We start from the raw sequence: 24,680 nt of genomic DNA, 5'->3' as shown, positions 1-24,680 counted from the left end.
TACAGTAAGCAGTGGATAGGCATTACATAAAGTGCTGTGACGTTTTGAATGCAGTATTCATTGCTGTATCACATTACTTGACTACGAATCACTTCTGATGGTCATGTAAGGACTTCATAAGGCCTGTGGTAATGTGCACTGGACATTACAGCATTGTATAGTGCCAAATATCTCTCATTGGGATAGACATGACTATGAGATAGACTATGGCAAATCACAAATCTGGAGTTTCAAAATAAAGTCCTGAGCATATTATACACAGTGATAAGTGTTAAATAAAAAGGAGGGTAAACTATGACCTCCAGTTCATGATCATCATAAGGCAAACGACCACTTATGTGAACAAAAATCAATTATACTCTTAGAAAAGCATTGATTTCTGTTTTCCTCTCCTTAAAAGATCCTACCCTCCTATAACGTACATCAGTTATTATTGTGATGTGTACTATGAATATATTAAGAATCATTAAGATTCAGCTTAAAAAAGTGGGTAAACTCTATTCCACCCATAAACTGAGTTCCCACTGCATCCCTGTTTATACAATATTATGTACTGTCACTTTGTAACGCATTAATACAGAGAGTATGGGAGCTGTGAGAAGTGATGAGTAGCCGCTCTTTCATGTGTGCAATCACTGCCATCCAGTGGAAAGCAATGGGAACGCAAACTACAGATTCCATTTAATTCACACGATGGTTCATATCCTCAATATCATATTACATGTTTGAGCGTAGGACACGGCAGGGATTGACCATTCGTGGGATGAAGATGAAGTCTCAACACGCTGCAACATTAGAGAGCTTATCCATCTGTTAACAAACGGCCGAAACCAAAGACACAATATTTCAATAACAATCAATAGTTGTCCTGTGAAATCACAACCTGAGAGTAGTGCTATTAAACGATGATGCAGTTTAACCAATTATTATTATCATTATTATTATTATTATTAAACAGTACATTGCACAAATGGACAACACTGAAAAAGAAACAAAGAAAAAACGGTATTGCTGCAGGAATAGAAGGTGTACAATCAGTGCTAGTCAAACAGTATCCTTTTCTTTGCCTAGAAAAGCTGTAAGGACTGAACAAACAACATATTGTTATTTAATATACAGCATTTGATGATGGCTATTGACTGGATTGGATCTATGAACGCACGCACCCACGAATGTGCAATGTTACGGCACAGGTGTGATATTATAGCATTCTCGGTGTAATACTACAATACATTATACTAGGAAGTATCGACGGTAAAATCAACTCCCCTTTCAGTGTCGACTGCCTTAGTGCAAATGTTATTACAGTGTAGTTTACTAGCCAACTTAGTTTCTAATGCCTGTCTTTAGCGATGTGCATGCCCTGATACAATATACAGATACTGCAGTCATATCATTTGCCCAGAAATCCTAAGGGGACAATAAACCATCTACAAATGCTCAGTTGCTAGCAATTTGCACGCAGTAGATTAAAAAAAAAAAAAAAAAAAAAAAGAAACCAAACACAACATGAAATGCATATGCAGTATTATGCCATAAAAGAGGTCATTCGTATATTTTCTGTCTACAATACTAGACATAAAAGCTACAAAATGTGTTCTTCTCCAAGTATGCACTACAACGTACAATGCAGAAGTGTAACATACTAAAAATCTCAAGAGACGGAACAAGAGAAAGAGCCAGCTCCTCTGTTGTGTGTGTGGTGTGTGTGTATGTGTATGTGTGTGTGTGTGTGTGTGTGTGTGTGTGTGTGTGTGTGTCTCAGTGTCATCAAGGCCCAGCAGGGGGCAGTGTTTTCTGTTACATTGCGTTGTGCAGTAAAGGACATTACTCAGACTCCTCCGTCCCCTCTCACTGTTTCCCTCGCTTGCCTACGTATTGCACTACGGTCTGATCCAGGAGCTTTTGTACAGGAAAGACAGAGGAACCGGAACCGCCGCTCGCTCCCGTTGATCCGGCGCCGATCGCTGCAGACTACAGATACTCTTCTTCTTTGACGTAGAGGATCTCATGGGCCGAGCTGGGGACCTGAGAGACGGGCGTACAGGGAAGACGGACGGTCATAGGGCTGGAAAATCCTCCATACTGACACTGCATCCCATACTTTCAATTTGATACAGTTCATAAGATGAGACACCTTTGTTGACACACCTCACAAGGCTTTCTGTGTTATTATTTGTACTTGCCTTAACATTTCCAAATGATATTTAAACCGAATTTAATTGATTTTCTTGATAAAAATGCTCAGAAACTGGTAGAAACATCCCTTTATCTATTCGTTTTTTATATTTTCCCAAAGCAGAGAGCAGCAGAGAGCTGAGCCTCCTCCCGGCCTCGACTGTGATTGATTTAGAGTTTGGAGAGTCAATACAGAGAGACCTATACTCAGGCATTTTCTTCTCTGCACCATCCCCAAGTTGTTTTTTTGCAAAAGACAAAAGGAACAGTTCGATCTTAGTTTGAGTCATAGCGAAGGCGCATAAAACCTTAATTCTATAAAAACTGGAATATCACCAAACCTGAAGTTAGAGTGTTTCATGCCAGTATGTTCATATGTTTGTGTACCAGGGTGGGGCTCTTTACTCAAAAAAGTAATGTCATTAACTGTTACTAAAATTATTACTCATTCCTCTATGGGAGAAGTAATTCATCACATTACTCATTAATTTACTTTTCATCTTCCTTTCATCATCCTCTCTTAATTCTTCTGTGAATGATGACTGGATAAAGTCAAAGTAGTGGGGACACTTCCACCCAGAGAAAGTCAGCTTCTCTATTCTTGGGCTTTTGTTAGTGATTAGATTTCATTTTGCATTCTCATATTTTCAAGACACAACTGGCAAGCTATATTCCACTTGTTTCTGATTGATAAATATACTATTATTACTGAAATTTAACTAGTAATTTTGTACACTGTTGGTTACTGGGGAAAGTAATAATGTTACCACCAAACACTGTGACATACAGTTTGAAGTGCAGAGACAGCTCGGGGTGGGGGGCGGACAGACAGCTGGGGTACCTGGTTGACTCCTCCCACCACCAGGAGGCGATCTCTGATGACGATGGAGGAGGCGGAGCATCGGGGGACGGTCATGGGAGACAGCCTCTCCCACTTCTTCCTCTGAGGATGGAAGGCCTCCACTGTGTCCAGCGCTGAGGGCTCATGACCTGGGACACCCGCACACACACACACACACACACACACACACACACACACACACAAAGCCTATGAATATTCTCTCATGTCCTACTTGTAAATACCACTAGGAGGCTGACATGAACGTTTTTTCTAAGTTGGTAGCTCATATTTACAGTAAATCTGACATGTCATAAATGCAGCATTAGGCCCGCAACATTACACCCAATAATTTCCAACCTCACTATCGATCTCAGTAACAACATACTAATGGGACGGCTTACCCTGCTAGCTTTAAACTAAAGGTGTGCTGGCATTGGTTAATGAAGGTGTCACCTGGAGACTTGCGCTGCATTCAAGTCACATGAGAAAGACAGTAGATACAAGCTCCCTGCTGGAAAAGGACACAACTACTCGCTGGATTTTTTTTCATTTGTGGTTGACATTGCGATGTTTGGTTTGCTTTAAAACGTGAACTCAGTTTATCACTCACTTTGTGCGTGTGTGTGCTAAGTGTGAAAAAGCTGGAGTCTACGGAAAACGTCAATCGCGACGTCTTGATGAGTTCAGACAAGTTCAATCGTGTGCACACTTCCAAGCCGCCGCTTTTAACCGTGAAGTCGATCTGACAGTTATTCCCATGCGACATGAACGCAGCATACATTTTACTCAATATGGATTCCAGACTGAGAAACGTTTATATCCCCACGTTATATGAAGATAGGAAGCAGTTTTACCCAGTCCCCCTGCTACGATCATCCGGCCACGGAGGAAAGCGGCGGCAAAGTCAGCTCTCTTTGTTTTCATCGCCACCGTCTCCTCCGTCTTCAACCAAACACCTAGAGGGGAGAGGCGAGAGCGTGAGGAAGTGTGTGTGTGTGTGTGTGTGTGTGTATAAAGTAGCTGAGGCTGAAGACAGCGGCACTTTTTTTCCACCTCTGCTTGGACAGGATGCTGCTGAACTTATTTTCAGTCTGTGACCTGCGCTGATGTCAGAGGTCACCGACAAGCCAGCTGCAGGCAGCATGTGCTCAACCGCACACACACACACACACACACACACACACACACCTGCCGCAAGGACACACAAAGGTTACAACAAACACAGACTACAAAGAGAGAGGGAAGGGAAGGTTGGAGTTAGGGTGAGATGAGTATATAGGGCCGATATTTTCCTTTTATTAAAAATAGGATATCAGCCGCTCAGTGTTGTCCGTCTCTGATATGACGCAGTTTGATTGATGACATATTTATTGTAGAATTACAATACTACTCTGGTTGTCTATGGGAAGCCTTTAAACTGAATTGATCCTAATGAGACATTTTGCTCAAGTCTTATGATGATTATTATTATTTTTATCCTGGGTTTAAGTGGAGAGTTTTAGTGTCCCATGAGGGTCTAAATGCTGTTTCAGAGGCTTTTCCACCCTGAAAATGGTCAAATTCAAAAATATTGAATATCGGCACAAAATATTGGCAATCGGCAGCTTCAATCCAACAATATCGGTACCGGCCTTCAAAAATCGGTCGAGCCCACAGTTGGAGATAGCAATGCAATTCCTCTCTCCCTCTAATAACCTGACACTTGAGGCTGAAAATGAGGACCATTTTCTCCAAAGCCCACCCGGTCGGAGCAGAGGGCGGCATTTTCATTTTGCCGTTTCATTTACACTCAACGCTTAAGCGCTGCAGACGGTAAAGAGTGTTAAACCGCTCCAGAGTGGGGAAGTAAATACACAGGGAGGGAAATAAAACACAGCCATAAAGAACTATTTCTCTCTCTTTCCCCAGCGGATTTTCCAAAATAGTGAGTTTTCATTTTTTTTCTTTTATTTTCAGGTTCTCTAGCTGCCAAGGTTTGTTTATCTGAAGGAAACCCAGACCTGAGAGAATCGTGACTGAGGAGGAAGGAAGATAACTTCATTAGGGAGAGAGAGAGAGAAAGAGAGAGAGAGAGAGAGAACCACCAAGAGACAGAAAGACAAAAGAAAGATAGAGAGAATGAGAGCAAGAACTAGGGAGAGAAAGTATGAAAGAGAGCACGTCTTTCTATCTCCTCTCGTCTTCTCTTTCATTGTCTTTCTCATACCTGTTTTCTCTTATTCCCTCTTTTTTATCTGTCTTTCTTTGCCTTCCCTTTTCTCTCTTTATTTTTCTGCCTGTGTTGTTTTATCTTTCTCTCTTGCTCTTCCCTCGTCCTCTCACTTCCATCCCTTTCTCTCTCATTTGCCATTCCGTTTTTACTCCGTTCTCCATCTCGTCGTCGCACTCTTGCTCTTCCTCCCTCTCTTTCTCATCTATTCTCTCTCTCATGCGAGACGAGACAGAGAGAAAGGCAGAAAGAGAGAGCGAGGTAGAAAGGGAATGAAAGAGAGAGAACCAGCCAGACGGCCAGCCCCCCCCCCCCCCCCCCCCCCCCCCCCATGCTGCAGCAGTGTGTAATGAAGTGTTGTGTTTTCCAGTCCAGCCTGGTTACATTAAACACAACAGAGCAGAGAGCGCAGCTGCCCATCCACTCTGCTCTGTTTAAAGGGAAATTCCACCCTCACATACTTTCACACTGTTGTATATCAACAATTTGTGATAATTAATGCGTTCCAAGGGTTATTTTGTCATCAAGTGTTGTTATTTACTTGCCTCCTCTACTGATTTCCTACATTTCCCAGAATGCCGTTCGACAACCAGCAGAGAACTCGCCTGGACTTGTTGCATCCAGCTGTTGGTTTTACGTGTAGGTGGAGAGAGCGATAGTAATGGCGAAGAAAATGCGAAGAACACAACATGTCTTGTGGCTGCATTGCATGTTGGTCTATTGAGGCGACGCTTGGTGGAGAAATGAGTGTCTCTTCCTCTTCTACGATGGATTTCTCCCTGTATGATTGTTGAACGAATGCAAAATGGCGGCTCTAGAAAGAAGGCCTTGCCGTTCCGACTCTGATACCACACAACCTGACGTTTACTGTTGATGTTTTAGATCGCTGAAACATTTTCTGCTATCAAACTCCACCGTAGCTGCTGGAAATACCTTGACGTCGGATCCAAAATGGATCCAGGAATGCAAGACACATCACCAGTAGCCATTTTTAACAGTGTTAAAAGTGTTTTTAGGGTGGATTTTTCCTTTAAACTACAGGGCTTCAACACATCACACTGCACACTCATGGTCCAATCCTCCGAGACAGAGACGCGAACGGCGGGATTACACGAATGTTCACTCAAAGATTTTCTTTGTACCGTGCGGTGAAAACACCACCATGCATTATTCTACTCTGGGGGGGCAGATGATGAAAGAAAATAAAGAGAGAGAGAGAATAGCAATTGAATCAGGGAGATGAGGCGATTCTCTGAAGACCGGGCTTTGTACTCTGTGTGGTGGTAATTTCGTCCACAGCTCTCCTTTGTAATTGTCCCTCATGATTTAAGTGGGGGGCGGGGGAATACGGATTGGTTCGATGGTTGATTTGTTTGTTTGTCCGTCCGTCCATCACGTGTGATATCTCACACACTGCTGATCACATTTTGATGAAACTTTGGGAAATGGTGCATCAAAATTACACAGATTGGCCCAAGGGAAGCGCTAGAGTTCCAGGTCAAAACAAGGTAACATTTACTTTGTTCATATGGCGGCCATGTTTGTTTTAGTATCACACTTGGTATGGGAAACCGTATCTGAAGGACAGTAAAGTAGATGGAAACAAACTCAACTGGTCTTTGGGTGAAAAATGTTAAATCTACACCAGAATTATCCACCAATATGATGGAGTGAGAAGCAGAGCTGGACCCGTAATGTTAGCTAATGTTAGCTAGCTACTCCATCTTGTTAAAGAGTAACTGAACCCCAAACCCAAATCTGTGGTGAAGCCTGACATCTACTGGTGAAAAGTAGGGTACTGAACTGGCAATCTGCTACTGGCTGGTCTTTGGTGCCAGGTGATGTCACCTTCTATAGAGTACAACAGGTGGTGACATCACCTGGCTGGCACCAAAGATCAGCCAATAGCAGATGGCCAGTTCAGTACCCTACTTTTCACTAGCAGATGTCAGGCTTCACCACAAATTTGGGTGGGGTTTAGTTACTCTTTAATGTTAGAATTATCTCCAAACCAACTGGGTGTAATTGTGTAAGTTTTAACAGTCGGCTAACCGTCTTAGCTCATCTAATGCTAGTGTTAGCTAGCAGAAACAGCTAGCACAAGCCATTGTCAAAGAAGCCCTATGGATATGATGCATAATGTTAGCATATTACTAATCGACCTAATTGGTTTGTTGACATATATATAACATTAACAACATGAAGAAGCTGACTGCTAAGACTAGTTAACGTTATGGATCAACATCATGGATGTTCCTTCATTCCCGTTGCTGTAGTGTTTAATATGAACCTCCTCCAGCTCTGCTCATCTCTCCATATGTAGCCGGATGGATAATGTACAGTAATGAGGGTAATTTAAGACCCTGACACGAAGAGGAGGATCACCCTGATGGGGCTTATGTTGCGATAATGACCGGCTCACTGTCAATTACCCCGTTCATTACATGACTACTCGCATGAATCTTTTCACACAAAATATTGGTTCTTTTTGACTGCAGAGTGACATGATTAGATGTAAAACAGTGGTCCATTATTCAGAAATAACAGACCTCCGAATGAGCATTCAACAAAGCAAAATAGCAAAGAATAATTTGGTACACTGTATATTTTAATTTTTTTGGTCTAAAGGCTGTTTGAGTTTGCCTGTGCCTCCATCTGCTTCGCTGCCTTCTGGGTATGGTTTCCCACCCCGAGTATGACATGAATCAAATATGGTCGCCTTTTGAACAAAGCAAATATTTACTGGTAAATTTGTTACTGGCTGGCAAATTTAACTGTCGCCTGATTCTTCTTGCTTCAGAGGGATTAGCCAAGTGTTCACTCAGAGACTCCATTTATTTGTTGGATGCAGTGAAAGCACCATTCTAGTTGAGTGTATTCCGGGAGGAGACGGCAAAAGAGAATAGCAATTGAATTGAGAGATTTGAGGCAATTTTCCGAAGCCTCGGTGTTGCGTTCTGAGTGTTAATTTCACCCGCAACTCCATAATTTACAACTACGGTTGTGCTTGTTGCAGCTTGCACGCCGATCTGCAGACGACGCTGAAAGCTCTTGCAGGAATATCACCTAACAGGCGTGCATCTTAATATTGACGATATGGAATGGAATGGTAATAGAATATCATTCTGTGACAGCAGATTGCGTGACCGCGCGTGTGTGTGTGAGAGATATTGCTGAAGATGGATAATAAAGCAATCTGTTTCTGGATCTTGTAATTTAAAGCGCTCCTCATCCCTCAGCCCTGCCTCCCCAGCTCATCTCCCATCTCATCTCTACCAAAATTAGATTGGAGAGAGGGGGTACACTGCCTTCCCTATGTGTGTGTGTGTGTGTGCATGTGGCTATGCATCGGTATATGAGTATATGAGTGCTTGCGTTTGTGTGTCAGACATTGAAAGCCTAGTCCTTTTCTTTCTCGCACACACACACACTTTCTCCCCATTGTCATACATTAACATTAACACTCCCACTGCTCTGCTTTATTTGGCTTTCATTTGACCAATCCCAATGTGTGACCGTGTATCCCACCGTCTAAAATGACTTATTGATTTTTGCTCTCGCATTCCTCTTTCCGGCCCCTTCTCAATTTGTTCACCTGTTACTCTGCGGTGTCTGTGCAGGATAGAGGGATAAGTCATTTCCCTGCCATGTGGGACACAGTATGTGTGCAGAATTCCAGTTCTGAGGGGAATGAGCCTTTTTGAGTAGAAAAAACGAATTGTCTGCACGGTGAAGCCGATGGTGACGGGTGCTTTGTACGGTAGACAAGAGTCAAAGCGGTGACTAGGAGATGACGGGATATGAAGCCCTTTCAAAATGTGATGCATAACCTCAAAAATGCATGCATGGTCAATCTAACACTCACTCTGTTTGTCTTATTTCCAGAAAACTTGACACTTCTGGCATAATCAAAACTATACACATTTCTGTATGAAAAGCCTTCAGAAAGTATTCAATCGCCATGACTTTTTCCACATTTTGTGGTGTTAACAACCTGGATTCAATATGGAAAACGGGATGGAAAATTTGATTTTTCAGCACCAATTTACACACAATACACACAAGCATGAAATGTTTTGAGTCAGTAAGTGTTGTACCCCTTTGCAGAATTTAGTTTAAGTGCATTGCAATTCCTGTGAAGGTCCTTGAGGTCTCTTTATTACTTGTGGAGGCCAACTGGCCAATCCCAGGGTGCACATTATGATTTTACTGAATGACTCTTGAGCCAAAAATTGGTCTTTAGGGGGGGGCTCTAAAATTAAACAAAGAAAACACAGAAAATGATTTTCAGTAAGTAGATAAAAATAAAGATGAAAGAAACTAACTTCATACTGTGTAACCCCCCGGCCCGCCCCCACCACCCCTCCGGTAGGTTACACACTTTTTCTAAACTCTTGCTGTGGCTGTTTTGAAATGAGTGTGTACAGCACTGCATGATTTAAGTTGCCTGTTTTTCTGTATCCACCAATTCAGAAATTGTAACTCTTCAGTTCATTGAACTGGAGCCTGTATTGGTATTACAGTTTTTGACTATTGAGTTGGAGAGATTTCTTTTGGCAAACCCCCCCTCCCCCCAGCCAACAACACACACACACACACACACACACACACACACACACACACACACACACACACACACACGCACACACACACTGAATGACTTGGTGTAATTTGCACACAGGCCAATCTAATCCTGACTGGACCCGATTTTAGAAATGTCATGATTTCATCTGTACACTGACAATATGACTAGCAATCAATGCACACTTGCAACATCCATTTAAACCTTTATCTGTCTTTATCTGTCTATGAAGATGCTATATATTAATCTCTACTTACTTATTTGCTGTACTATTTTCAGTAAGTTTGGCTGTTGTTATCAATTGTCAGTGATTATCTGTTGTATCATCTTCAGTACTCACAGTTTGTCTTATCTATATCTTATTCTCTGCTGCTGCACTAACCCAATTTCCAGCATCATAAAAAGTTTCATCTAATCTAATCTTAAAAATTGTTTTCAAGTGATTTGCATCTAAAAGGTACAGCCTGCAGGCAGACAGGCCTGTGTGTGTGTGTGTGTGTGTGTGTGTGTGTGTGTGTGTGTGTGTGTGTGTGTGTGTGTGTGTGTAGTCTATGTCTCTGTACCTTGGTTTGTGTCAAAAATGTTGACGTTCTTGGTGAACTTGGAGCTCTGGTGTAGCCCTCCCTGGCGCAGCCCCCCCAGCAGACACAGCCTCCCGGCGCCGTCCCACACCACGCCCCCGTACGAACGCTTGCACGGCATCATGGGTAGCGTGGTCCAAGAGCGCGTCTCCGAGTCGTACACCTCGAAGGCTTTCACCGGCCGCTTGCACTGACGGCCACCTGAAGGAGAGGGCAATAATAATATTACTGAAAGTAATCTCTATTTATAGAGCACTTACCCAAACAGTTACAAAGTGCGTTACATGAGAAATAAAAAAAAAAACAATTAATAATAAATGAAGAAAAAAAGCCCAAAAATACAAAAGGGCAAGTGCACAGAATAATTTAAAAGACAAGAAACAGGGTGGGGAGCTGTACTAGAGACTTGTATTAGGAGAAAAGTTCTGTTGATGTTGTTGCAATTCCTACAGGTCACCAGTAGAGGTCGACTGAAGTTACAGATTACTTAATTCCCCTTTAAAATAAGAATAAGGAAGGATGACACTGAATTGGCAGCTCGTCCCAGAGACTAGAAATCGCCATCAGCTTTAGTATATGGTATACTAAGCTATATAGACTGTATAGTATAGTCTTCAGCCTGGACTGTGGAGGATCTCATAGGTGGTTAAAAGCTTGAGATGGCTTGGCACTAGTCTAAAACATGCCTTAAAGGTGATCAATACACTTTTAAAATCGATCCTAAATTGCCGATGCAGTCATGCAAAAATGGGAGTAATATACTGCTCTCTTCTTAGTTGCTGTCAGGAGTCTGGACTAAGTGCAATCTGAACACACACACACACACACACACACACACACACACTGGTCTCCCTGTACCTGCCACGTAGATCTTGTTGCTCAGCAGATGTGTGTTGGCGTCGTAGCGAGGGGTCGGCATGGGGGGAAGCTGCGCCCACACGTCCTTTCTCAGGTCGTACTGCTGCAGGACGCTGCGAGGGAGCAGGTCCGCACCCATTCCCCCCACCGCCAGAGCCCGGCCATCTGCACACACACACACACACACACACACACACACACACACACACAGTAGCTGAGCGGAACGGAAACGGCACATTTCAATAGAATTTCCACAAATGCATTTGTCGGGTAAATAATGAAGTAGCTGTAAAATATGTTATTGTGCTGTTTCTCCCATGTATAAGTCCTGGTCATGGTTGTTATTGCCAAGTACAGTATGGCCAACATTAGCTGACACCAAAGAACAACGTCATCTCACCCAATAATAATCAATTCTTGAAAGACTTCTGACTGATGTGTTTTTTGCCGTAGTTCTACATTCAGGAAGTTTATCCGCTTCGACCCAGCTGATGGAAACACCTCATTTGCATTTTATTTTTTGCAACATTTCAAAAGTTTGCCTAAAATTCGCTCGAGAGTTGGATGGAAAGTTCGCTGGTGACAAGGTGAGACAGCGTGAGAGACAGGGGAAGGACAGGGAGTAAAACAGCAGAATAAAGATGCAAGAGTCCTCTTCTGGCACTTTGGCATGACACCTCTAGCATAGGAATAGGAGTGGGAGAGAGTGTTGAAACAAGGGGAGGAGAAAATACAGCATAAAACAACAGAACAGAGAAAAACAGAGCTGGAGAGAAAGGGATGACTTCTTCCATCACAGTCTGTGTTTTCCAGTTTTCCAATATGTCTATACTCCCCCTAACCCCCAACCATACCCTCAAAGCACATAATTAATGTGAATATGATGTAATATAAAATATAAATGAAGTGTTTGTTTCCAAAACACTGTATATTCATTAATTAAAAAGAGAAACTTTTTATTAAAACTTTATTATCTAATATCTGTAAAACAAAGTCAGTTAAAGCGGTATTATTTTGTCAAATAAGGAATTCAGTGAGCTATTATCCCTTTAAAAATACCACATTTGTTTTCATTTGGTGCCATCGATCATTTTGTCAAACTATTTGTCTCTTTTTGTCAAATGGCGGGGATGAATTTTGGGATGAAACCGTGGCAGCAAAGGCTTGGGGATCGAAGATCGGTCAGGGAGATGGAGAGAGGCAGCGCGGCGAGGGCCACTTGCGCCCAATAAATCTCTGCGTACACAGCATCTATCTGTGTTTCAGTCCAGGCTGACAGATGCACCGCTGGACTGAACCTGAAGTCGCCAAGCCTGAAGAGATGCTCTCTGAAAAGGCTATTTATTTATATAGACTGTTGGGCAATGTGAAGTAATGCTGCATTCACATCATACGGTTACAACTTTGTTGGTTCGAAGCGACGGTGTGGAAATGTTTGCATGTTCAAACTTCAATCATGACGTCACAACATCACTTAGTCATGTTTGAGTTTGTGTTTTACAGCAAACCAAACATCGCAGTGTCAACCACAATTAAGATATCCAGCAAGTCGTTGTGTCCTGCCATGGCATTATAAGAGTTGTAGTTACAAAATGACTTACTGTATATTAGTTCATTTAGTTCATTCTATCTAAAATGAATATATCATTAGTCAGAATTCAAGAGGTCGGAGAAATGGCCAAACCCTGAATTTCCAAGTAGAACTTACCAGTTGAAAGCTGAGGTGAACAGTATTTTCTAGTGAGAAACTTGTTTTTCCCATATGACATGAACGCAGCATACACTGTTGCATTTACACTATGAGAAACTTGGTTGATGGGCTGCAGGCAAATCATGTGTTTTTCACTGCTTTGTTAAACTCAGTAACATTTACCATCAACCCCAGTGATGGATGCTAGGGCTGAACGATTTTGAAAAAATATCTAATTGCGATTATTTTGAATGATATTGCCAGTGCGATATGATTTGCGATATTAGAGGGAATGATAATTTTTACATCATTATTCTCATTTTCATTGAAAAACGTATTAAAATGATTATGGTGTGATTTTTGCAGGGATCTGTACCAAACAAAGATGTTTTCTTAAGTCTGTAGAATATGATGTGTAGGCCAGGACATCTCTGCAGCACGACAATATTTAATTTAAAATGGTATTTTGACACACATTTCGCCTTTAACAAATATTGTGCCTCCTGAGATTTGAAAATTGCAGTTGGCCATATTGCGATTTCGATAAAATTTCGATTAATTGTTCAGCCCTAATGGATGCAAGCAAAGTTTTTAAGATGTTCATTCCTGTAGTCTCTCAAATAAAAGTTGTACAGAACTGTGAAGCTTTGAATGGCTGTAATCAAATTCTCATCCATTTTGCACTTGTCAGGCAGAACTATTGTTCATGAAATTAAATCACATCTGTAGGTAAACAAGGAAGCACAGGAATCTGATTGGCTGTTGATAGCCGACGAATGCAAAAAGTGGCCGATTTTTCTCTGCCGACAAGCTTGTTAACTGTCCACACATCAGCCAAGTAATACGAACTAACTGACATAGTACACACCTTTCACAGTGATGGCCACGCCCATCAGGGCCTCCCGCAGAGCGCTCCTCTTCCTCCACCTCCCTTCCTCTGTGTTGTACATCTCCACCACCTTCAGGGGGCTCTGGTCCTCTCCCACTCCTCCCACCACCAGGATTTGCTTCCCCAGTACCGCCACGGCTGCCCCGGCGCGAGGGGTGGGCATGGAGGGCAAGGTTATCCAGCGGTCCCCCTGCAGATTAGCATACATCACAGGAAGTCATATCAAACTGATGTAAGTTATAGTTCTTATGTTTTCTTGCAGAGTTGAGCTGATTCACTTACGATTCTAATTAAGCAGAATTTAATTTTGTGAGAATTTCTTGGGGCTTGGGGATTAAATCTAATTTATGTTGAAATAAATAATGATATATTTGCATAGTGGTAATTGAGGGGCAGTTCCACAGTAATTTGCTGCTGATTTGGTTGGAAAACTCTAAGCTCAACCTGCTTGATATTATTTTCCCTATTCAATGTATTCAATATGCTGGGGGATATGTACATTTTGTATGTATATTTATGTATATAAATGTGTATAAATGCATACGGTGGTTTTTGTATTCTTTGATGATGAAATAATACAATTTGTTATTGAAAAAACAATATAGAGATTTTATCTTTTCATAGAAATAATGCTATTGTTATGAAGTGAACATGCTTTTCTTATGGCACAGGCATCACTATGAAGAGTACTTTGTTATTCACTCCCACCTTAGGAAAAGCAAAATGCAGTGTCCAATTTGAATTTGCTCCCTACCTCGGGGGAGTAGAGCTCCAGCGCGGGGCAGGGCCTCCCCGCAGCGTCGCAGCCCCCCAGCATGTACATCTGACCCCCCACCTCCGACAGAGTGTGGTAGACGCGGCCGCTGGGCAGCCGTGCCAGGCTCTGCCAGTGAAACTCGTGGGCTGAGGGCACCGCCATGGCCTCGGCACCCCGGGGGGGGGGAGGGGGGGAGTCACCGGCAGAACTGGGAGGAGGACCTGTGGGGGGTCGACGGGGAGCGTTTCGGGGGTCGAGCCGTCGGGGTTATCGCCCTCGGAGGAAACCGAGAAGTGTGGGAGAGCTGGGGGAAAGGGGGCAGAGTAGAGTCAGGGCCTCGGGGTGGAGGAGGGGCTGCTCGGGGAAGGGTGAAGGAGGGGTGAGCGGTGGGAGGGTCGGCTCAGTTAAAGGCCAGGCTGCACACTCTTCCCCTGGGGACGGTCCAGCAGCTCGCGCCCTGGAGGAAACAGGAGGGGAAAATGGATTTAGCGGTGCAACAGACTGCGCTGTGAAAAGTGAATCACATTTTAAGCACTTCAGAGAGGAGTAGTTTGTGCAATTTCCTTCATAAGTGGACATTTACAAGATGTTAACACCCAGAGCCACATCTACAGCGCAGATAAGGACGTTGTGGAGTGGGTCATTTAGCCATAGATAACACCTCATCAGATGATGAAGGCATATGCAGGGATACAGAGGAGGGTAAACACACCTAAGCTCAGTTTACACACCATTTTATTTGCGGAACAGATGCGACCCACCTGTTTAGTGTGACATGAATCTTTATGATTTAAATTCGCACATCAACAGTGCAAAAAACCTGAGCTTTCTGGCAAACTTTGCTCATTTCCTGTGTAAACAAAACAAGTTACACTCAAAATCCCCTGAGATCTTCTGAGATCTTCTGCAATTGAAAGTGCATTCTTTTTGTTGAATTTTTATGTTTATTTTACCAATCCCCTAAACGAGCCTGGCAGGTATAAATGTGTAGTTATAAAATGAATTAACCATCCAGCCATAGAGCTGCAACAAGTTCTCATTTTCTCACTTTTAGGATAATGCTAGTCGCCAACGATTACTTAACATACTGCTAAAGTGTTAGCTCCTCTCCTCTCCTAGAGTCAGTGTAGTATTTTAAAGGATAAGTTGGGTGATTTTGGACCTATATATAATTTGTCTCTTACATCCCTGTAGTACTTGGACCCACAAACAATATTGGCTCCAGAGTCAGCTGTCTGAAACGGCGTGCTCCCATCGCCTCTTGCTGCTAACAATGGGTCCAAATGGGGATTGTCAAAATATCTCCAAAAAAGCCAGTCTGTGAAAACGTTATGGATCCCGAAAGCAGCGGCACCGCACCATTTCCACTCAGTGGATAGTCTTATACCAAACTCTACTGTTTACAATCTGACCTGACCGTCCAAAACTAGATCACTCCGCCAGTAACGCACTTTCACCCCACAGCGGTCTGTGTTGCGGCAGAGAAAATAGTTCTGTGATTTCTTGATTAGTGGAAGTGTGCGTAATGGTGGAACCGTATCACGAAATCAGAGCCAATTTTAATAAATGTTCTTTCCAACTTTTCCGTTTACTCTCAACTCCCTTGTGGAGCTTACAAATGGCTTTTTTGGAGATATTTTGACAAACCCTGTTTGGACTTATTGTTAGCAGCAAGAGGCTAGCAACTTAGCTGGCCAGTTCAACCAACAGCTGACTCTGGAGCCAATATTGTCTGTGGGTCCAAGTATTACAGGTACTGTATGTGAGAAACAAATTATATATAGGTTCAGAATCATTGAATCTGTCCTTTAAGGGGAAACAAATCATGTTGTCCTGAAAATATAATTGATTTTTGTCTATATTGGATGTTTGCCTTATCATGATCACTGACTAGAGATCACAGTTTACTTTTTTACTTACACAACATCACTTTGCCTGTGTGCGTGAGTGTATCTGAATATGATCCTCTTCCATGCTCTCCTCAGATGAGTAAACAATATCATGCAGCTGTAGGCTAGTGGAAGTGAACTGACACCACATCTCTTATTTTTAACTTTCCTTCCTTGCATTTCTCTTCTCAGGCGCCACTGTTTTCCTCTGTCATCCCTCTCCAGCTTTCGGTTTCCTGCCTGTAACCTACTTCTTCTGCCTACGTACCGTTTCCAGCGAGGAACGGGGGAGGAAGTCTGCCAGTAACGTGGGAAGAAGCATCCAGAATAAACCGAGTATGCACCGCAGACCTAATTCTGTTTATATCAGAATCCACATAACCTTAAATGCACTGTGTGTGAGCATATCACTACCTTACGTGTCGTACTGGGTGAAATAGCAGTAGTTATCATTGGCAAGGACAGGTGTGTGCACATGGCAGGCAGCTGCTATGAGGGTGTCCAAGGGAGCAGATTAGGTGAAAATCTGACTGCTGTTAAATTGACAGGCTGGATTGGAAACATCAGTGATTTAACATACAGTCTCTCAGCAGCTTATCCTTTAAAGCTCTACATCTCTCTTTAATACTTGTTGCCCCCCCCCCCCCCCCCCCCTCATTCCCTCTTTCTCTCTCTCTCTCTCTCCGTCCTCCTCCATTTTACTGCCACGTTTTATCCGCCTGTCATACCTTTGATCATCTCCCAGACGGAGGAATAAAGGACAGAGGGAACCGATAGAGGACTGCCCTTCAAAATAAGATCTCGCTTTTTTTTGTAGTGTGCACGGGTGGGTTGCCATAGAAACAGCGATACTGTCTGGAGTTGCGAGAGGTGCGGCTTTCTTCTCTTTTTTTTTTCGCACGTGATTGCTTATCGCTTGGTTTGGTGTTAATAATGGCTTATGAAAAAGGATGAAAAACAAATAAAAGAGGTTGTTTTTCTATAGGCTGACCCCGGCAGGCGTGCGCTTGCTAACGAGGCAGGATAGTTCTCTCCCGGCCCGACTCACAGAGCGCATTAATTGCAATCTGTAACCGATTTGGTTCGCCACATCTCTTTTTTTTTTAATTAACTGCTTCAACAGCTTGAGATCAACAGTAAGCCCACCAGCATCAACTGAAGTCATTTACAATCAGCATGCCTCCAACTTGAAACTTTTAATTAGGTTGCCTAGTTGCACTCCCCAGCTCCCCCTGTACAGGGACCGGCGCCTCAACTTAAAGCCGTAAAAAAGTTGAGCTTCATTAAATTAAGCATAATTAAGTGCTTGTTAATTTCATATTGTGTCTTATCACTGATGAGTATCTTATTAACCATCCACCCAGGTCTGAATGACAACAAACATCATTTATGATAATTAAACAGTTTTTTGTGGGGGACGAGTATCTTCTCAACGCGATCTGTTGGTTGTCGTGGTCATGGACCTTAAACTCATCAATATGTAAATAAATAGTGAGATTGCAAAAACTAGCCTGAAGCCAAGGCACAAATCCAGCCATTAATAAACCTTCATGCAACAAATTGGAATATTTGTGATGACTCAAATGATCCAACTACACTGACACCCAAGTTAATCCTTTATAAATCAGATCTGTTAAAGGAAATCAGGCATTACCCTGTCCCAGTAAAAATGTACATTAGAGAATCAGTTAACTGTCACATTTAAAGGTTCCATATTATTAAATTTTCATAACTTTATTTTCAAATCTATTATGGCATGGGTTGATAATAATGTTCTTCATGACATTTGGCAATTAAATGTAGTTAAACGTTGCATTGAATTAGTTAAACTGAATGAATTTTGAAGACTAAGTCCTCACAATACCGGACCCTGATTGGCCGACAGCAGCAGCTCCTCTAATTCAAATGAGGTGAACCTGCTGAGTGGAGGCTTTCCAGTTCAGATGCTGTAAACTAGCCTGATTGGACCAACCAGTCAGGATCAACTCCAGTTGTGATGCATTTACTGGGTTTATGCTGCAATCCATAGCCGATAGTTCCGAGTTGGTATTACCGACTTCCGATCTAAATGCGTTCCAGTGCGTCTAATCGGGAAAACATGGATGCAACACGCTTTGCTCACTAATGTTAACGTTAGCTACCTGACAATGCTCTCGTAACGTCAAGTCAAAGTCAACGGAATTACATTACAAATGGAAACTACAACGTCAGGTGTGTTTATGTCGGTGAACTCGGGCATGATGGCTCTTGCCCGAACTGCAGATTTTTGAAAATGCAATAACTTTATATTTAGCTACTCAAACAAATCAAATATTTTACATTGTATTCATTCAACATCTTTGGTCATATATGTATACAAACGGGAAAATTTGAATTTCTATAATATGGAATCTTAATGCATTAGCACACAACAAAAGTCAGGCTCATTATGCAAACAACAAAAGAAACAAAGCTGCAGAGCTAAGCCGAACTACAAGCTCAAACACCTTCGGTCCAGCTCCCATCTGATGGAAACTGCTTAAGTGCTGCTTGATGAAGTGGGCACTGCAGGTATGGATTTTTGGTCTTGTGTGAGTATTAGTTGTTCTGGGAAGAGAAATAGTGTCTCAGTGATGTTATTGCAACTTGGGACAACAGAACAGGCTAGGGGTCAATTTACTTTGGTTGTTTCATTTACTCATTTAACGTGTCCTATGGTTTGGATTCTTATTGGGGTTCCTGTCCTGACAAGCTGTGGGGAGCTCATCCTGTTCTCCACCTCACCTGGTGAAAATCTGCGACTGATTAACGTAACAGACCTCGATCTTTTGACACTGATCTTTAACAAACCTTTTTTTATATATTACATTATACAACAGTTAGTTCCGGTCGAGTAATTTGATTGGACAAGAGGCATTCCATGAGTGCTGATATACAGTATAACAGCACTGGGACGTTTTACTGTATGTATCACTCCGCTTCACAGGTGTGCTAATGTAACCTTGATTAGGCTGCGTTCACACATGACGTTTTTTTTGTGTGGAGAAAGCTCTGCCTGGAGCTTCTTGAGAGGAGAAATAAAAAGTGGATCACAACAACGTCATCTGGCGTTAGCTGGCTAGCTAACCAGCTGGTTAGCACTTCTAGCAGACAATACAGTGTTGTGCAACAAACAAACGCTTACCAGATATTCACAATACATGTCTACACAAAACTCGAATTTCATTCGCACCTCATAGCGACAACGATATGGATACATTGACCGTAATTATGAACGGCCATCAGAAGAGGACGATTGGGAAGAAAGTAAGCTGAATTCGTCTGTGCAAACCTCAAAGTAGCAGCTAGCCTGCAATCGGGACACAGTTTACCTGTTGCTTGGCAACACTTGGTATCTGTAATCTGTCTCAAATTACCATTACTTGACGAATAGCTTTGTATACAACTGTTGTATAAAAGCAATATCACACTCGAGGTCGTGCTGTTGTACTGTATATCAGCACGGCTGTGATTATCTTCGGCCTAACCCTAACCCAAACCCTTAAGTACCCATTCATTCGCTCAAGGTGAATTCTTATGACGCCCACAAAGATAACAAGAGGACACCGAAGTAAAGAAATCAGGGATCTAAGTCTCCTGTCTTTTAGGGGCATTTTTCAAAAAGCCATTTGAGGCTGTTGCTCCTATTTAGAGAGAGTACATTAATCCTCATTCCCTAAATTTGTGAGAGCTATTCTATGTTAGCGATTAAAAACACTCCCAAAACTTGAGGAAAAATTGAGGAGCAAAATACCTTCTACAGCTAATCTGTAGTGAGCCTCTGAATCCATAACTATTCTAAAGCCCCTATGTGTAGAATATTTACCTTAATATATCATTCTCAAATTAATTTTGATAGCATAGTATGTTTTGCTCTCTATGTGTTTATTCTATTGGTCCACGGGTACGATTCCCCATGAAATGTGCAGAATTGAAAAAAAAGGAGTGTATTGTGTATTGACAAGAGGAATAGATACACTCTACTAGTAAGTTAGCTGTCTCTAATGCCTGTTAGCCAAAATGTTTCATTAGCATTGACCAAACTTCATAAATTCCACATCTGTTACCCAAAACTGCTTTGCTCGCTCAATATAGTTTTATGTAAAATTTGCGCTGGCAATTTTTTTTTTGTCACGCATAGATTAGCCACTGCAGTTGCAACGCTTAGCGACACTGTAGCACAGAGTGAGCAAGCATCTGTCAACACAAGGTGAGAGAGCGCTGTTTGACTGACTGATAGACTGACTGACCTGAATTTGACTCCTGATGAACACAAGTGCCGCGGGAAAAATAATTTGCATCCTCACACAAGTTTCTACCAGTCCCATTAGTCAGTTTACATAATGGCGTTTTCAGGTTACCTCGTCTGTATACATGTTTGTCTTGTCTCTGCAGAGGGGGGAACGAGTGGCTAGTCGTCTTTGGGACAGAGATGTAAAACATTACCAGTAATGGGACTGAAGGGATCGCTAAAGTCATCAAGTTTCAAATTCTACTACTACTAAGAAGTAGAAGTAGAAGCACTTGTACACACTTTATTATAGGAATATTGTGGTAGTTAAACACTTTCAATAAGCCTTTGTTTCTAAACCAATGAGCAATGGAATGTTTGTTGCAACTTTTCTTTAAAGTAGTATAATCTTCACCTAAAGCCTTTGCAACTGGGGAATATGTTTATGGATATCACAATGTTCAACAATAGATTGATATTTGTCATTTAAGTTGAAAAATGTTCAACAATAGATTGATATTTGTCATTTAAGTTGAAAAATGTTCAACAATAGATTGATATTTGTCATTTAAGTTGAAAAATGTTCAACAATATATTGATATTTGTCATTTAAGTTAGAAACTGTTCAACACGGCTTAACAGCGACCTCAGCTCCATCCCTCACTGAGTCCTTCCTTTAAGGGCTTCAGTAAACTTCTCTAGATGTTTTTACTGTAGTAACTTACTGCTGTTATTTATAGGTAAGATAAAATGCTTGGTGCATAGAAGCTCTGGTCTAAAACTGACTCTCTGTTTGAGTTCAAGATTCATGTTTTACATCCAAGCCGCCTTTCTGATCTGCTGCAACCCTCTGTAGTCTCTCTGCGCCCTTACTCCCTCTCTCTCTCTCTCTCTCTCTATCTCTACCTCTCTCTCTCTCTGTCTTTCTCCCCCTCTCTCTCCATGGGGTGAGCAGCTCAGCGAGGGATCGTTTATCGACTTATATTTAATTAGTCTGCAGTATTCAAATTGTGCATCTGTGCTGCAGTCTGTAGCTGACCTCAGTATACCGCCAAAGTTGCCAAGATGTGTGTGTGTGTGTGTGTGAGTGTGTGAGAGAGAGAGAGAGAGAGGGAGAGGGAGGGAGAGAGAGAGAGAGAGAGAGAGAATGTGTGTGTGTGTGTGTATAAAAATGCCGGAGAAGGTGCCCGGGCTTTATCAGTCTAACAGCTTTTCACACTGGGCTGGTTTTAACAATGCTGAATTCGTCCCCCAGAGCCCCAATACCAGTTCCAGTTCCATGAGCTAGATACAATCAGCTCTGTTTTGGCTCAAACAAGCCTTATCTGGTAAAGTTCAGCACAGGCCAGCTACTTCATGGCAACAGTCTGCTACTGATACTGATCCATTCAACTTCAGGAGCAAGAAAAACTGTTTGCAGTGCAAAGACAGAGAGATGCAATGTTTGGCTGCAGGACCGAAGACATGGCCTTTCCCGATTCATCATTAAAGGCTTAAAGTAATAATCTGTGACGTTTTCATATAAATAAATATGCACTTTGCTACTCTCACAATAGTGATTCAACCTGCATCCAGTTCATGAAAGCTTTTCCATTTGCTGTACAAAACACCCGGTGTCTGGTGGCTCTTTCCCGGGAAAAATACACAAAGGAGGTGATGCGTTTTACGTTTCTGGTTTGTTTGGAATAAACAGAAGAAGAAGAACTGGGTAGTTAGCATGAGCAGCGACAGCCACCATGGCTGAACAGACAAAGAAAAGAGAAACTCAAACTGCAGCAACAGTTAAATCCAAGGAGAAAGACGTCACAGTACTGGACACACTGTTTGATTGACAGGTGATCTCTGGGAAGTGCAGTGCAGAAACACCACAGCGATGAGCGCTGAGCACCAAAGATGGAGACTAAATTTTAAAAAAACAGGAAACTTGTGGATTAACAGGAAAACATGGCTTGTATTCTCTGCTTTGTTTCAAATTGACACAGCAACCCGTGTACATTTTCATGACGTTTACGTGGCTTCTCAGTTCTAACGGCTCGAGGCGATGCGGCCCTTCCTCGCCACGTGAGCGTACGTTACAGTGTGAACATCATATTCAGCCTCTCTCTCGCTGACAGATAGCGCGGGCTCATCTCAGCCAACTGAATCACCATCTTGTTCCCAGCAGCAGCTGCAGACATCCTGCCGCCAGTCAGTTCTGAAGATTAGATGAAGCTCCGGGCTACCTGGCTGCCGTGCTCCGACAGAACTAATGGTCCAGATAGGATTAGGCGAATGTGCTGCCTAAACAGAACGGGGCAGAAAGCTAAAGTCTGGATGTTTCCAGGCTTGCAGAGAGTCGCTCATCCAACACGCTCCTTTGAGTCTGAGAGCTGACCTCTGGATCAATAGGCCAGCGGGAGAGACAGGATCCCTCATCCTTGTGAGAGCAAAGGGAGCCAATGGCTGATCTCTCTGCTAATCCTATATCTCTACTGTGCACACATAAATGGCCCATGTGTGTCTATCTGTAATAAATCACGTTCAAAAGACAAAGAGACTCCATGGAGAGGCGTAACAATGCAGCGTATTGATATTGTTACCACTCCAGAACAGGAAAAATACTTGCTGATGTCACCGGAGCTTTTTTTTTTTGCCGCTGCTGCTGGCCACCACGCTCTGAATGTTGTCATTTACATATTTTACAGAAGATTGAAATGGCTAAATGCTCCAGCCCAGCTGTTCCTGGGTCTGTACTGGTACTGATGAAGTGATTTAGCAGGCTAAATCTGGCAGCATAGGGGCCAGGTCCTATAATGAGAGAGCTGTTGCTAAATCAGTTGTGGCTGATTGTTGGCGGTGGGTGTTAGGGAGCAGTTGGCGTTTCTCTTATCTGCCTTAAAAGGCAAACAACTCACTCTGCTTCTTCCTGGCTTTGGCGTGGCTGCCTCTGTGTCTGTGTGTGTGTGTGTGTGTGTGTGTGTGTGTGTGTTTGTGTGTGTGTGCTCAGCCGACAGCCGCTGGAAAAGTGAGCACGGCGTCTCCGTAGCAACTCGAGTACGACATGATGTTAGAGGGAAAGAATAGACCACCTATCTCTTTCTAAGCTCTTGCTTTTCTGTCAGTCCATTAGTCCATTAGCCGACCTCATTGACCATCTATCAGCCTGTGAGAGAAGAGTCCCAATGGGACACACACACACACACACACACACACACACACACACACACACATACAGAGATGTAGCGGAGGGTAAACACAGTTAAACTCAATTTACTCACCTTCTTATTTGCAGAATAGAGTTTACACACCTTTTTATAGGTTAACATAAATCTATATGAGGTAAATTCATAGCGTGCCTCATAGTAAGTCGTATCAAACTGATGTTACATGGGGATAGGGTCTTTTTTTTTTAGAAGAAAAAGGATAAATCAACACTTTTCTAAAAGGAGAATTGATTTGTCTCAATATGGGTGAGTCTTATGATGATCACCGACTGGAGATCGTAGTTTACCCACCTTTTAATTTACCACTACATACACACACACACACACACATCTCCACGCAGCACGCTTGCTCTCAGAAGCACACACAGGCTCACAATGAGATTTCAATTGAAACAGGCAGACGAGGCCGTAGAGAAGCTAATCAAAAGGAGTAGCTGCATTTTGCGTCTAGCCGGGACCAGGAGCCATGGAGACGAGACAGAAATAGACATCGACGCTTCGGAAAAAGCAAACATTAGCGGAGCTGAGAAAACGAGAGCCGATGTATGCATGGCCATGATGTGCATGCGCCAAAGAACATGCACTGTTACATAAGGGCTTTGTAAATTCAATTTCTACTGTACTGTATTGTATCCCCAAGGCATAGCCCCTCCCCAGCGCACATAAACACACACACACACACACACACACACACTTGTATACTCAGGGCGTTAGTGGCTCTGTTCCCTTTCACTGACTGCTGTGTAGGAGTCAA

At 42.6% G+C, this 24,680-nt stretch overlaps 1 protein-coding gene across 2 annotated transcripts; it reads right to left on the bottom strand.

The window, feature by feature from the left end:
- Positions 1–1,798: 1,798 nt before the first annotated feature.
- Positions 1,799–14,747, bottom strand: klhdc8a (kelch domain containing 8A). 2 transcript variants are annotated; one of them, XM_071917370.2, is made up of 7 exons: positions 14,583–14,747; positions 13,808–14,018; positions 11,250–11,414; positions 10,374–10,592; positions 3,874–3,975; positions 2,984–3,168; positions 1,799–2,028 (listed from the first exon to the last, which is right to left on the bottom strand). In XM_071917370.2, exons 1-7 carry the CDS (start codon positions 14,745–14,747, stop codon positions 1,975–1,977), a joined length of 1,101 nt encoding a protein of 366 aa, XP_071773471.1. In that variant the 3' UTR covers positions 1,799–1,974. The 2 variants fall into 2 exon arrangements, with proteins under 2 accessions (XP_071773471.1, XP_071773472.1); XM_071917371.2 differs by having other exon boundaries at positions 3,020–3,168.
- Between the last annotated feature and the right edge of the window lie 9,933 nt (positions 14,748–24,680).

The sequence above is a fragment of the Centroberyx gerrardi genome, chromosome 5, assembly GCF_048128805.1.
Source record: "Centroberyx gerrardi isolate f3 chromosome 5, fCenGer3.hap1.cur.20231027, whole genome shotgun sequence".
Lineage (NCBI taxonomy): Eukaryota > Metazoa > Chordata > Actinopteri > Beryciformes > Berycidae > Centroberyx > Centroberyx gerrardi.
Note: the sequence above shows the minus strand (reverse complement) of the source record. Positions and strands in the feature narration are given on the sequence as shown.

What these genes read in the sequence shown, in the direction of transcription:
- klhdc8a (XM_071917370.2), bottom strand. Translation starts at nt 14,747, where the DNA reads ATGGCGGTGCCCTCAGCCCACGAGTTTCACTGGCAGAGCCTGGCACGG. An exon ending in CGTGGCCATCACTGTGAAAG is followed by an intron (nt 11,415 to 13,807) that starts GTGTGTACTATG and finishes GTGTGTGTGCAG; the next exon opens with ATGGCCGGGCTCTGGCGGTG. An exon ending in GATCGTAGCAGGGGGACTGG is followed by an intron (nt 3,169 to 3,873) that starts GTAAAACTGCTT and finishes CGGGTGTCCCAG; the next exon opens with GTCATGAGCCCTCAGCGCTG.